Source organism: Cyprinodon variegatus, unplaced genomic scaffold, assembly GCF_000732505.1.
Source record: "Cyprinodon variegatus isolate N-32 unplaced genomic scaffold, C_variegatus-1.0 Scaffold1787, whole genome shotgun sequence".
Classification (NCBI taxonomy): Eukaryota; Metazoa; Chordata; class Actinopteri; order Cyprinodontiformes; family Cyprinodontidae; genus Cyprinodon; species Cyprinodon variegatus.
Genome location: NW_015152240.1, coordinates 1 through 12,434, shown reverse-complemented (window position 1 = coordinate 12,434; position 12,434 = coordinate 1). Strand labels below are relative to the sequence as shown.

The following is a 12,434-nucleotide window of genomic DNA, read 5'->3' as shown; positions in this document are numbered from 1 at the left end:
TGACTAAGACAGAAGGTAAATACATGCCTTTTAAACCAAATATTGTCTAAATATATATTTTGTATGTGTATTTTCTATAGGTAATATGCATAGGTAAACAGAGGTAAAACCCACTCTTATTTTTTTTAATCTGATATGTTCTGTATTGTAAAACAAAGCAAAATAACATATTCAAGGGACTATTATTGTATTTACATTGGCGTGGAAAATATAACAGCAACTGACACTGAGCAATTAAAACGTTGACTTCAATATACAAGTTGTGAGAAAAGAAGCAACTGCTGCAACAATGCTGTATTGTAAATTATAAACATGTTATTCACATAGAATTATTGGTATGGACAAGTAGGTCGATCGGGCCAAAAATTTGGTAGGGACATGTCCCTTTGGTCCCTATGCAAACCTACGCCCATGATTAATCCTGTTACTTATCTTATATAACAAGGAGCTTTATACTTTAAAGCCTATAGTGAACAACTCAGAGGAATATTTGCACATAATCTATCCACTTTGTGTAGCTTTGCAAAATATTGGTAATCACTCTTCAGCTCAAAGATTGATCTTAAACTATATACATGTAAATAATTAGGATACCAATCTTATTTTCTTCTATTTCTTGTTCTAAAGGTGTATTACGTAAAGAATACAATTAAAATCAAATCAAATAAAAAGAAAATAGGGGTAGTTTGACATGTTTTTAATTCCTTTTGTGTTTTCTTCATATATTAATTGTTCTAATTTTCTCTAAAATAAAATTAATTATAAATAAGTTATGGTAAGTGGTAGTGGCAAATGTCTTGTAGTGCATATTCTAGTCTAACCCAAGAAAATAGACCGTAATATTTCTGGAGGAAAAAATGGCAGTATAACTTATTGCCGTCGTTGTATTCATCCGCCATGAAGTATATGACGCACTCAAGGAGCAGGGCGAAGAACGCCTGGCGTAGTAATTTTGTGAGGACTACACCCAACCTTGTGTCTGCTTGCAGCGGCTCCCCTTCGTTGCCTAGACCAAAAGAAAGCCGGGACGTGACGGAGCCGGGGGTTTTGATTGCTGGAGGCCCGCTAACCATTAGAAACACCGCTTCTTCTTCTCTGAAGACACTAACGCGATCTGTCTTCACTCCTCGTGCTTTATTCCCCATCCTAGAACTAATATCACTAACATGTCCTGGCAAAGCTACGTGGACAACCTGATGGCTGATGGCAGCTGCCAGGACGCGGCCATTATGGGCTACACGGACGCCAAATATGTCTGGGCAGCGAGTGCAGGCGGCACCTTTAACAGCATAACGGTTAGTATGGTCTCTTTACTTTTTTATCTTAGGCTGTTAAGCATTAACACCTTTTTTTAAATCTCTAAATGTTTAAATGCATGGTCCGGCCTTGTTGAATGAGTGCGGTACACATGGTATGCCATGGTCCGACACGAGATCTTCTGGGATAGGCGTGCTGCTTTGCTTTACAACATCCAGCACTTAAAACGCAGATTTTCTTCAATTCCATGGGAAAATAGTATGTCACAACTTGATTTTTTTTCTAATTTGAAAACTATGACAGTTTCCAGATATGACTTCAGTGGTCTGTATGCTGTAGCTAACGGAGCTATCAGAATTAGCCTGCTTCCTGCTACCGGTCATTTGACTTGTAGAAAATATAAAAGGGCTCAGCCTTGGATGGTAACAACGTAAAAAGTTAAGCTTAATTTTATTTTGACAAAATGTCGGATTAGGAGTTGAAACGTATTTCCGCGAATGAATCCAATAGAAAGCAAATCAGGAATTGGCGCTTAGAAAGCTAACGGGTTAGCCAGACGGGGTGGTTATCCTCGCTGGAAAACCGTTGGAAGCTAATGCTAATGCTAGCAACCGGTGGTCTTTTTTTTTTTTTCTGTGCGGCTTGTGAGTCTCACTACCGCCCCTTTTCTCCAAAATGGCGGATACACTCCGGTTTTGCGGTTTTCCATGAGAAGTTAATGGAAATGTGTTTGACACAGTCGGATTTTTAAAATGATTTAAGTTTTATACGTTTTTCAGCTTCTGTTGACTATAATCCTTTGTTTAAAATTAATCGCGTGTAGCTGTTGTCCTTCGCGTTTCTCGAGCCACCATTTTGAATTTAAGGTAATTTTAATATTTTCGGATTTGTGGATGCCATGATTTAAAGTGGATACACTATTGGAGAGTGTTAGGCCACCTTAAAAAAACGCTGAGCTGTGCTAAAGAGCAGGAACGTGTTTTCCGCCTTTTGCTAAAGCTACAGGGAGTGTCTACCCGGCGAACTCCTTAGATTATTTCTTCGTCGATGCTGTTGCAGAGGGGGTAAAAAGAAAACACTCCTGTTTGACATCATGCAAACTTACCATGACACAGCTCTTTTAACTCCTTTTGTTTTTGCACTAAACGTAAAAACGTTTATTTCGAGTACTGGGCTGTAGAATAGCTTCCAGGCTTATGTAAACCTGCCACCATAGTATACATTGAAATCTTGGGCCTGCACATTCAAAATAACATTTAATCCATCAATCTAAAAGGAAATTCAATAATCTATAGGACTATGAAAAAATTGGAAAAGTTTCTGGTCAGGAAAAGAAGAGTTGGAAAAAAATGAGGAAGTTTTCAGAATGACATGGTGTTAGATGTAGGTTAACAAGCGAAACGCTTCACTGTTCAGCTGAACTTTTTCCAAAGCAGACTATTTATGCTCAAAATTAGCCTGATTTTGATCTCATGAAACCCAGAACAGAAAATGTTTATATAAATCTGATATTAGGGAAGTGGATTTCGTAAATTCCATTGGAAATAACTACTGGTTTAACTTGACTTGTTTTGCAAACTTTTATGCTAATCTTAGCCCTGCAGTTTTCTTTTCCCAAGTTTCTTCTCCAGTCATATTCTGCCATGACTTAGCATTTCAGGCCTTTAGGTTTTTGTCTGCCCTTTGCTGTTTCAGGGCAGATGATACTTCTGCAACTGCACACATCTAATGTCACTTGGGTCTGGTTGTGAACCAGATCTGCTGATGTGCTTCTGCACCGTCGGTCTGGAATTTCTTGGGATGCATGGCAGTTTCCTGCCAAAGCGCAAGGGGGAGCCTATTCGAGAACTTGCGAGAACTTCTGTGACGCCAGCAGGAGTGTTTATCTTTCGAAACAACAATGGCGCGGCTGTAAAATGTCACGGAGATGGATATAGAGTTGCTACACATGGAAGAGGTTCTGTTAATGGACTTGGCAAAAAGACTGGTTAACCTTTCGTTGTAGTTGTCAATTGTTCCTCCGTTTTTAAAAGCAGCACGTCCCGGCACCAAATCGAGGAGGACGACCACACAGACGGCCAGAAAGGCATACAAGGACCAATCACAGCTGCTTTTTGTCTGCACACTTCCACTTGAGGTCTGTGTGGGTTTGCAACTGTCCAACGGCTAGTCAGGATTTTTTTATTTTTGAGGCGTGCAACGACGGTTGCAAAACCTTTGCACGGGGGGTGTGGTCGCGCACAGAGACAGATTTGACAATTGCAGAGGCTATGCGTCAGAAGCTTAAATTGACCTTTAGCCCTTTCTCGTTGGTCTGGGTTTCCAGTGTCACTCCCGGTTCAATTGAAAGCTTTATATTTAAACGGTTATGTTTTACTTCTATGGCCCTCTATTCTGGGATTGGAAATAAATAAAAACTTTTGTCACATGTAACTTGATTTCCAACAATTTTGGTTTTGAGACATTAAACAATTAATGGGAACTGTTTACTGTATTACACTACCAAAAGCTCCCTTTAATTGACCTTCAACTGAAAAACAAAATTTTTTGGGGGCAGTTATTAAATATTTAAGGTAAAACAAAAATTCCCCGATGGTATTAACTTTATTACTTTGTCCTGTTTTTTTTTTTTAGCCGGCTGAAATCGATGTGTTAGTAGGAAAGGACCGAGAGGGTTTCTTCACCAGTGGGCTGACCTTAGGTGGTAAAAAGTGCTCAGTAATCAGAGACAGCCTGCAAATTGAAAACGACTGGACAATGGACATCCGGACAAAGAGTCAAGGAGGGGAGCCAACATACAATATTTCTGTAGGCAAAGCAGGCAAAGGTAAGTAAAACCTGCACTGTTGTTTAGACATAATTTGCATTACATATTTGTTGTAGTCTGCATTAATGTGGTATTCGTAGGTCTACTCTAGGTTGTGTTGCAAGTGCATGTTGTAGAGGTGTTGAATGCACCTTTCCTCAATATATGGCAGGTATAAATGACTTTTCTAGAATTCTAACATGGGGAACGATTGTAATTGAAGTTTATTTCAGCTGTAAAAACATTATTTTGGGTATGAATTGTGCAGCAAGATGAGAGGGTTATTGATATTGAAGTTTTTAACAAAAGTTGAATGAATATAAACTAGATGTATAACGTGCTGAGGAAATACAGTGATTTGCATAACATGAAGCTACCCTTTAATCTCAAAAGTTGTATATTTTTTAACAATTTACTATTGTCACTTTCTTGGTTTAAAGCATTTCAATGCAAGATAACTTTAATGTAAATTGACATTTGAAGTCCAATTTATTATAGATCTGGGCTATAAACCTTTTGAGTCCCACCAAATCCCATTAACCACAGCTTACCTTAATGTTAAAGGGGCTTTTTGTTAAGAGTAATAGCCTATTTTAGATTTAGCCATAGCGGTGTATTCAGCTGTAACCTACAACCTTTAGGTGTAGTCAGGTCTCTGAAAATGAACAACCTTCTGTTGCCTTCCTTTAATTTACAGTTTAGAATGGTTGCCTGTAAAATTAGACGCCTTTATGGACTTGTCTGGGGTTGTGACAGTTTCTGTGTTGTCTGTGTGAGCCTATGTGCACCATTTCCCTACTTCTGCTGCAGCTTTCAGGTGAGGATGTTCCAAGGCAAACAAATTCCAATTTTCTACCCACTTACCCCCTCCTCTGGGGCAGGATTTCCTTCAGCCTCGCTGAACCGCATGCTACTTTCACCTTTCAATTAACACATCCCTCTGTGTCTCTAATATAACAATCTGTTCCCCAACATAAGGCTCTGGGTGCTTCACTGTGCCAACATGTATTGAGGAGAGGTACCCTAAGCATGCTGCTGCACACGTCTTTGGTGATGTTGGTTTCAAAGCTTCACTTTCTTATTCTTGCTGCTGGTATAGTGACTTTGAAGGGCCAAATTAAGATCTCCCCCTGGCACTAAATCAGCCAAACAAAGGGAGAGTACTCTGATGTAACATAGATCTCCTATAGTCCCAGAATTTTAGTTTCAAAGTATAATTGAGTTATTTCTAATAAATGATTATCATTTATAGCTTACTACAAGCATACACTTAGAAACCTAATAATTTAGTAACTGCATATTTCATTATGCTTTTACTTTCCCTTAAAGATGTAATCAGTTTTTGCTTTATTAAATCTTTAGTTAAAGCAATGATCTGTGAAACTAGTTGAGTGATGTGTTCACAGGACAAGCTTCCCTCATCTTGTTCTGCTTTAAGGTCCTTGATAGGGTTACCTTAGTTTGCATACAGCTTTATATGAAGCCTAAGTTCTTAGAAGCTATTTAGTTTAACAAAATCCTCATGTTTATTTCAAAGAGGTGAGGTGATTAAATGGAAATGGCCTTTTAGACTGCTTCTCTGCTTTTGCTTTTTCATCCTGAAAAATGAATATTGTCAAACAAGGTGCATGCAATATTTATTGCTGTCATGTTCACATTTATTGTTGTGACATGGCTCACCAGTAGCACTGATAGGAAAATGAAGGCTCCCCCTCCTGCAACCTTCAAACCAAAGGCACTGCACAGCTTTTTTATGGTTGTCTTGCCTGCTGCTTTTTGGCTCTGGCTTTTTCTCTTCACTTGTGTGATCTCCACCTCCCTTCTAAATGTTCCTTCTGTCTCTTTTCTTTCAGTCTTGGTCTTGGTAATGGGCAAAGAAGGGGTCCATGGAGGCGGATTGAATAAGAAGGCATACTCGATGGCAAAATACTTGAGGGATTCAGGGTTTTAGATTAGAAGTAGCTTTTGTGGCGTAGCAGAGGAAATACAAAAAAAAAAAATAAAAGGGAAAACAAAAAACACAAAACTCAAAAGGACAAAAAAAGGTTTCTGTCAAGCCCATATCCCCCTCCCAGGCAGTCTCATCAGATAAAATCCTCCAGGGAGCATTTAAGGGTGCAGGGCATCAATGTAGCCCCATATTTAAGAGGTAGAGCAAAGTGTTTTTATTTTTCCATCCCTGCTCTCATCATTCTTGTTCATGGTTTTTTTGTTTGTTTTTTTTGTCCTTTTGTGTACTCCAGCATTGGTTATTGTCATGGGGAAAGAAGGTGTCCATGGCGGAGGGCTCAACAAGAAAGCATATCAGATGGCTGATTACCTGAGGAAGCTCTCCTACTAAAGCAACCTGTAACCAGCTACCTAGCAGTTCACCCTTGCCACCCTGTTGCATTTCACACTACTTCCAGTCCTAGTTTGTAGTTAATTTTTCTGCCTTCTCCCCCCCTCATTTACCCCCTTTCCTCCACACATTGCTCTGTATATTCTTATATCTCCTTACAAGCACTCTTCTGTTGATCCATAGCAAAGACGAGCATGTTGCTAAACAGGATGTCATGACAAATCTGTACTTAACAGAGACCAGCAAAAAAAACAAACAGGATTTTGACAGAACACTTAGACAAAGGAAGTTATAGCATCAAATTGTAGATTTTTATTTTTTTTTTTCCTTTTGTGTTTTATGGTACCTTCCACTAAATCCTCACAGATCACACACTCCCTCCTTGAGCAGCCTATGCCTTTTGGAGCATTTGAGCTCCAACAGAGCTCGTCATGTCTTCCTTTATTTCCTCCATGTAAAGGGGGGGAGACTGTGCATATCTGTTATCTTCTACCACCTTTACACTAACCTTCTTGCCAAATTATTTAGCTTCCCCCATCAGTTTGGCTCGAATCGGACGACACTACATAACTTCTTACCCTTTACTGAACACTACCCACCTCTCCCAGCAGAGTCGCTGTACTGTCCAGGAATGGTTTTGATGAAAGGGGGGGTGGTCTTTGCATGGGTGCTGTTCATATTCCATGCAGATGGTCCCCTCCCCACACCCACCCACCTGGCATCACAACCATCCCAACACAAAATCCATGGACATTCCACAGTAACGGGCTCAGGCACTTAACACTGTTTAGTTTGCCATTTTCTGTATTTTATTTTATTTTTTTTGCTTTAATTTTTGAAAGGCTGCCATTTATTTGGACAGTAAATATCCCAGCATATACCAACCTGGAACGTGTCCAGTTTTTTCCTTTTTTTTTTTTTCTTTTTATAGGACCAAGTGTAGTTGCGGCCTGGGTGTTTATACAACTGCTTTAACTCATGTGAAGGATGACACATTTTTTTCTGATGAAGGAAACTAATCAGGCAGATGTTTGAAGTTAAAACTGAAGGGGTACAGTGCAGGGTGAACCTGAAGAAAATCCTCACTACTGTTAAAAACAAACGCATTTGTACAAACCTATGCTGTGTTGACAACTACATAACTGTGGAATAAATTGCCTTTAGTCAGCTGAGCTGTGGGGGCATGACTTGATCAGTCTAAGCTCAGAACTGCTAACTGTAATGTCCAACTGAAAAACTAACTTCTAAAGTAGAAAATGACACTCGATGGGAGATGGTATTGGTTGGAACAAAGATGCTCATGGTTGTCTTGTTGAAACTTAAGAACCTGTGTATCCTGTGCCATAATGCAGAGATCTGAAAGAAGGATTTTAACCCACTGTTGGCTAAGGAGTCATTTCATCGGCACTTTGTAGCGTCAGCTCAACTGTTTAGGCCTTGTGGGATATGTGTACTCATAAACACTGTTCAAGTCCTGTTTGCTGATCTGTTAATTTCCTTTCCTCGCCACCTTTTCTTTTGTTTTCTTACATCTGGGATACAGTCTTTAATGCATCTGATGTTGTATGCATAAACAAAGAAATGCCATAAATTGAGTTATCACCTTGTTTACAGACAGATCAAATAAATTTATTCCAACCAGAACAACGTTTACTCTTTTTCTTTTACATGTGTGCTGTTAATTTTATGGAAACTGCTCCGTTACTGTCATAGGCCTGGAGGAATGCTTGCTGTTTCTTGTCAGAGCTGTATTAATACAAGCGCTGGACCTAGGAGTTGCAGGTTAAAGTTGTTAATCCTTGGTTGGAACTTCAAGTAAGATCTAAGAAAAATAAGATTCCTTATTTTTCTGCGGTAACGGTTTCTGCTGAAGGCGGTAAAACTGAACTGCTCATGGTTGCTTCTCTGAAGGTCTGAATTCTTATCTAGGTTTAACCAGAGCTCAATTTTGAGCCTAAAAATGCAGACTGGTTCTAAAACTAAAAAAAAATATATTTTTTTTCTTTCCAGGGCTGTTTCTCTAGACTATTGGGCTTAAGTTAGACTCTGCTAAATCTTCAACTACATAAAAATATAAGGTATTACTAGGTTTAAAAAAACTTGACCTTTTATTTTAAGCTACCGGTACATAGCTTTTGATATATGGGGGTAACTTGGCTGTGGGTCGTGGGCCTCTGATATTAAGCTAATGTTGTGACCTCAAATGTCTTAAGAACTAAAAACATGCCAAGCTATGTTTTTAAAATGTCTGAACTAAACTGATGGGTAGGAGATACCAATTATGCCTGTACATTGGAGAAACCAATGGATGAAAATGTAAGTTTTTAAGAACAGGGTTCCTCAGCACAGGAGCAGAAAATTGAGTAAATGTTCCTTTAAAGTCGGGAATCCTGAAAAACCATCACTTGATATTGCCAAATAAAGCCCAGTGTTGTGCTTTAATCAGCCCTAAATTTGTTTAATGCTCCACTTTATGGTTATCAATTTTACAATCCCTTCTGGATGTAATGGAGATTTTATTTCAACCATGTTGCACTTTAAGCATTTTCAACTCTGATTTGCAGGATCTGTAAATGCAAAGATTCAAATGAGGTTTTGAGGAAAATCCAGGAAATGATGGATGTTGATCCAGATTCAGAGAAAAAAGGGGAAATTGTTAAATAATCAGACAAACTTCATCCAAAACCTTTTTTGATTTATGGAGCATGGATATAAATTTGATAAAAGTATTTTAACGATTTGCAGGGTCCTGATTGCCTTCTCTGCATCTAAAACTATGAAATTGTTTGGAATACATAGAAACAGGAGAAAAAGTTAATATCACATATCTTAAAGTGAACCTAACTTACTATTTGATCTATTTCAAAATTCTCAAAATGGCCTCAAACATCAGTTTTGCCTCAATCCTCTCACCTTTAGTTATTGGTGTTCAATGTTCCGATCAGTTTCACTTCCACTCAGCTCTTTGTTTCAAGTATAGCAATCCTTCTTTGGCACCTATTCTAGTTTTCTGGCAAACTGATCTTTGGTTTACATTAGCTATAAGAAGTAGTCGAAATTAAATATACTTGAGAAAAATGACATTTACATACTGGAACGTATAGGTTTTAATTAGCTGCTCTGTCCCATTGAATATCTGTTTACAGTCGAGCAGAAAATAAATGACCTGGGTGGCCCAAATTTTACAAAATCATGGAACAGGAATGTTTTGTTCAGGGTTTATTACGATTTGTTCAACATGTACATGGGTGGGAAGAAAAGATTGAACTATAACTAAAAAGGCAACATGAATTGTCATTTTGTGGATGAATAAAACAAAAGAACCCTGCACATTTCCTCTAAACCATATCAGAACATTTTCATAACCAGATTTAAGAAGTTTAGTAAAAAAAAAAAAGTTGACTGCAGAAAATTACAAAAAAAAAGTTATGCCTCAAAAGGCTGAATCATTTTTTTTTCCTTAAATCAATCTATCAACACTGTCCTGCACTTCATATGAGTCATAAAAACAAAACGTGGCACTAAACTGCAAGACGGCCTAAAAGTAAAATGGCAACTGAGTATTGCTGTGAGCTATGGAAGCAAATCCTTACCATATTTCAAATGAAAATGCATTTTCAGAAATGTGGCTGCATTGTTTGACTCATACATGAAATTAGTCATCAATAATCCTGTATGCATTTTATTCTTTAGCACTGCTTGTCCTTTTACTTGATTAAAATGAAAAAAGACATTATAGATTTATTTTTCAAAATGTACCCCAGCAAATACATACCAAAATTCAATTTGAAATGTACAATTTGAAAATAAAAAAGCATTTCCAGAAATGCCTTTTCATTTAAAGAATGTGGCTGCATTACTTGACTCATAAATGAAATTGGTAATCAATCATCCTATTTGTATTTGCAATTTTCTTCTTTAAAACTGCACATTTTATGCCATAATCAAGAGGAAACACAGCGGAGTAAGAGGTTGAGCACTGTTAAAGAAGAAAATGCAAAAGGGATTATTGATAACTAATTTCATTTATGAGTCAAACAATGCAGCCACATTCTTAAAATGAAAACGCTCTTTCATTTGAAATATGGTAACTATTTGCTTCCATAGTGAGCTGAAATGCAGGTGCTGCATATTGGTTCAGTTCCGGTGAATATAAGGTGGATTTATATACAGTATATCTGTGTGTATATTACACACATGGGACTGAAGATAATCAAAGGTTAATATGAAAGTTATGGTGATTTATACTTGATATATACAGACAATATGCAGCTCTGTCAGGCATGATGGGAGCAGGTGGACCCTCTGGTCTCCATGAATAAATACAGTCTACTGTACTCGGGTCCTTTCCTCTTGGCAGGGCAGCTCATCCAACTCGCCATTGATTAAAAACATTGGAACTCCTACAGAGGATAGCAGTACGACGTACGCAGTGACAAGAACATATGATAGATCTGTAAGCCCCCTCCTTAAAGTCTGCAGATGTCGGGGTGGGCAGCTGAGTTTGCCACTCAGGCTAGCAAATCTCGCTCATCGGAGCACGGCTGCTGCATCTGCACCACCACAGTCCCCACGGTAACCTCCTCCTCGCTGTCGCTGCTGTCCAGCCCGTCGTCGTCGTACTCGGAGGAGTCCTGGTCCTGCTCCGAGCGCGACGCTCCCGACATGGTGCCGAAGGAGTGGGCGCTGGTGGAGGCCTGGGAGCGCAGCAGGGGCGTGCTCTCAGAGGCCTCGTTCTCGTCTGGGCCGCTGTCGCCCTCCTCTGAGTCCGAGTCAGAGTCGCCCTGTGAAGGGACCACCTTCTGTTTGCATACGGGACACGTCTTCTTGGTCTTGGTCAGCCAGGGGTCCACGCACTTACTGTGGTAGGCTAGGAGGAGAACACTGGGTTAGGCAACATTTCCTTTTTGAAAGGGTGATGCTCTTCATTCCAGATTTAACAAAATCGAATGTTTAATTTAGCTCTTTTCTGGTGTATTGTTATTTGCAGCTGTTGCTATAGTTTTTACACCTGCTGATTTGACGGACTTAAATTTAAGAAAACTCACCATGAGAGCAGGGCAGGACTCTGAGTTTGTCTCCATCCTCATACTCATCCAGGCAGATGGCACAGACGTCATAGTTATCCCCTGGAATACAAATATTTAGCTTTTAGATTTTACTGTGAGAGTTTTCTGGATCTGCCACTTAAAATACATTCTAAAGTTTAAAGATTTAACATGAAAAACTAAATATTTTTAGAAGGAGGAGATCTAAAAGGCCCTGAGGTGACTGAGGTCAGGCAGATAAATGATGCTTCAAGGCAATTGGAAACTCAGCCTCGTGGCTGGATTTCCCTTCATTGTCCAAATATGTCCCTGATCCCACCCGTCCCTTCCAGACCAGTCCACAGCCAGCAGGCTGAGCAGCCTCTGATGTAATAAGGGGCCTTAGGTCTCTGCGTGCGGGCCTGCTAAAAGTTCAGGAATTTATCGGCTTACTCCCTTTCAGATTCCAGAGTTCCTCGTCGTTCCTTTCCTCTTCCTTTCCCTGCTGTGGGCCCGGCTGTTTATGTAAGCTTTAAAAGCCGATGTTTTTCCCTGAGTGGACTTTCTGTTGGTGTCCATGCTGCGTGTGACCGTATAAGGAAGAGGGGAGTCGCATCGAAACCTCCTCCCCTCTTCCTTTTCTCCCTAAGCATCAGCAGCTAAAGGCAACATGCCCAGTCTTTCTTCTTCCTCTTTACACGTTCGGCCTTTTTTACCCCTCCCTCCTCTCATTCTAAGCCGATCCTCCGGCTCTCCGACAGAGCAGGACATTCAGGTAGATGGAGTTAAAGCAGGTGGGGGTCCAGAACGCACCCAGGAACCGCTGATCTGTAGCTGTAAAAATGCTTTGTGACTTTCTGAACCAAACAGGACTGTTTATCTTTAAACTCTGGGCAATTACACTTCCTTATGTATATGTTTTGACCAGTTTTTACTAGGCTTGTCCCGATCCGATACGTGGATCAGATCGGGACGCCGATATTGGCAAAAAAATGTGTATCGG

General features: G+C 39.6%; 2 protein-coding genes across 3 annotated transcripts; one reads left to right on the top strand and one right to left on the bottom strand.

The window, feature by feature from the left end:
• The first annotated feature begins 964 nt into the window (after positions 1 to 964).
• pfn2 (profilin 2) lies at positions 965 to 8,048 on the top strand. 2 transcript variants are annotated; one of them, XM_015404558.1, is made up of 3 exons: positions 965 to 1,295; positions 3,892 to 4,084; positions 5,917 to 6,056. In XM_015404558.1, the coding sequence occupies exons 1-3, from the start codon at positions 1,167 to 1,169 to the stop codon at positions 6,012 to 6,014; spliced, it is 420 nt and encodes a 139-aa protein (XP_015260044.1). In that variant the 5' UTR covers positions 965 to 1,166; the 3' UTR covers positions 6,015 to 6,056. The 2 variants fall into 2 exon arrangements, with proteins under 2 accessions (XP_015260044.1, XP_015260043.1); XM_015404557.1 differs by lacking the exon at positions 5,917 to 6,056 and adding an exon at positions 6,307 to 8,048 and having other exon boundaries at positions 975 to 1,295.
• A 2,435-nt stretch (positions 8,049 to 10,483) lies between these two features.
• On the bottom strand, positions 10,484 to 11,533 carry LOC107104544 (E3 ubiquitin-protein ligase RNF13-like; the record flags this gene model as incomplete). The annotated part of the gene is made up of 2 exons (XM_015404556.1): positions 10,484 to 11,274; positions 11,453 to 11,533. Coding segments are annotated over 2 exons (440 nt in total), but the record flags the coding sequence as incomplete, so codon positions are not given.
• Positions 11,534 to 12,434: the final 901 nt, after the last annotated feature.

Bases quoted from the DNA above. Each gene is read 5' to 3' on its own strand.
- pfn2 (XM_015404557.1), top strand. From the start codon at position 1,167: ATGTCCTGGCAAAGCTACGTGGACAACCTGATGGCTGATGGCAGCTGC. The intron at 1,296-3,891 runs GTTAGTATGGTC...TTTTTTTTTTAG, and splicing joins GCACCTTTAACAGCATAACG to CCGGCTGAAATCGATGTGTT. The intron at 4,085-6,306 runs GTAAGTAAAACC...TGTGTACTCCAG, and splicing joins TGTAGGCAAAGCAGGCAAAG to CATTGGTTATTGTCATGGGG.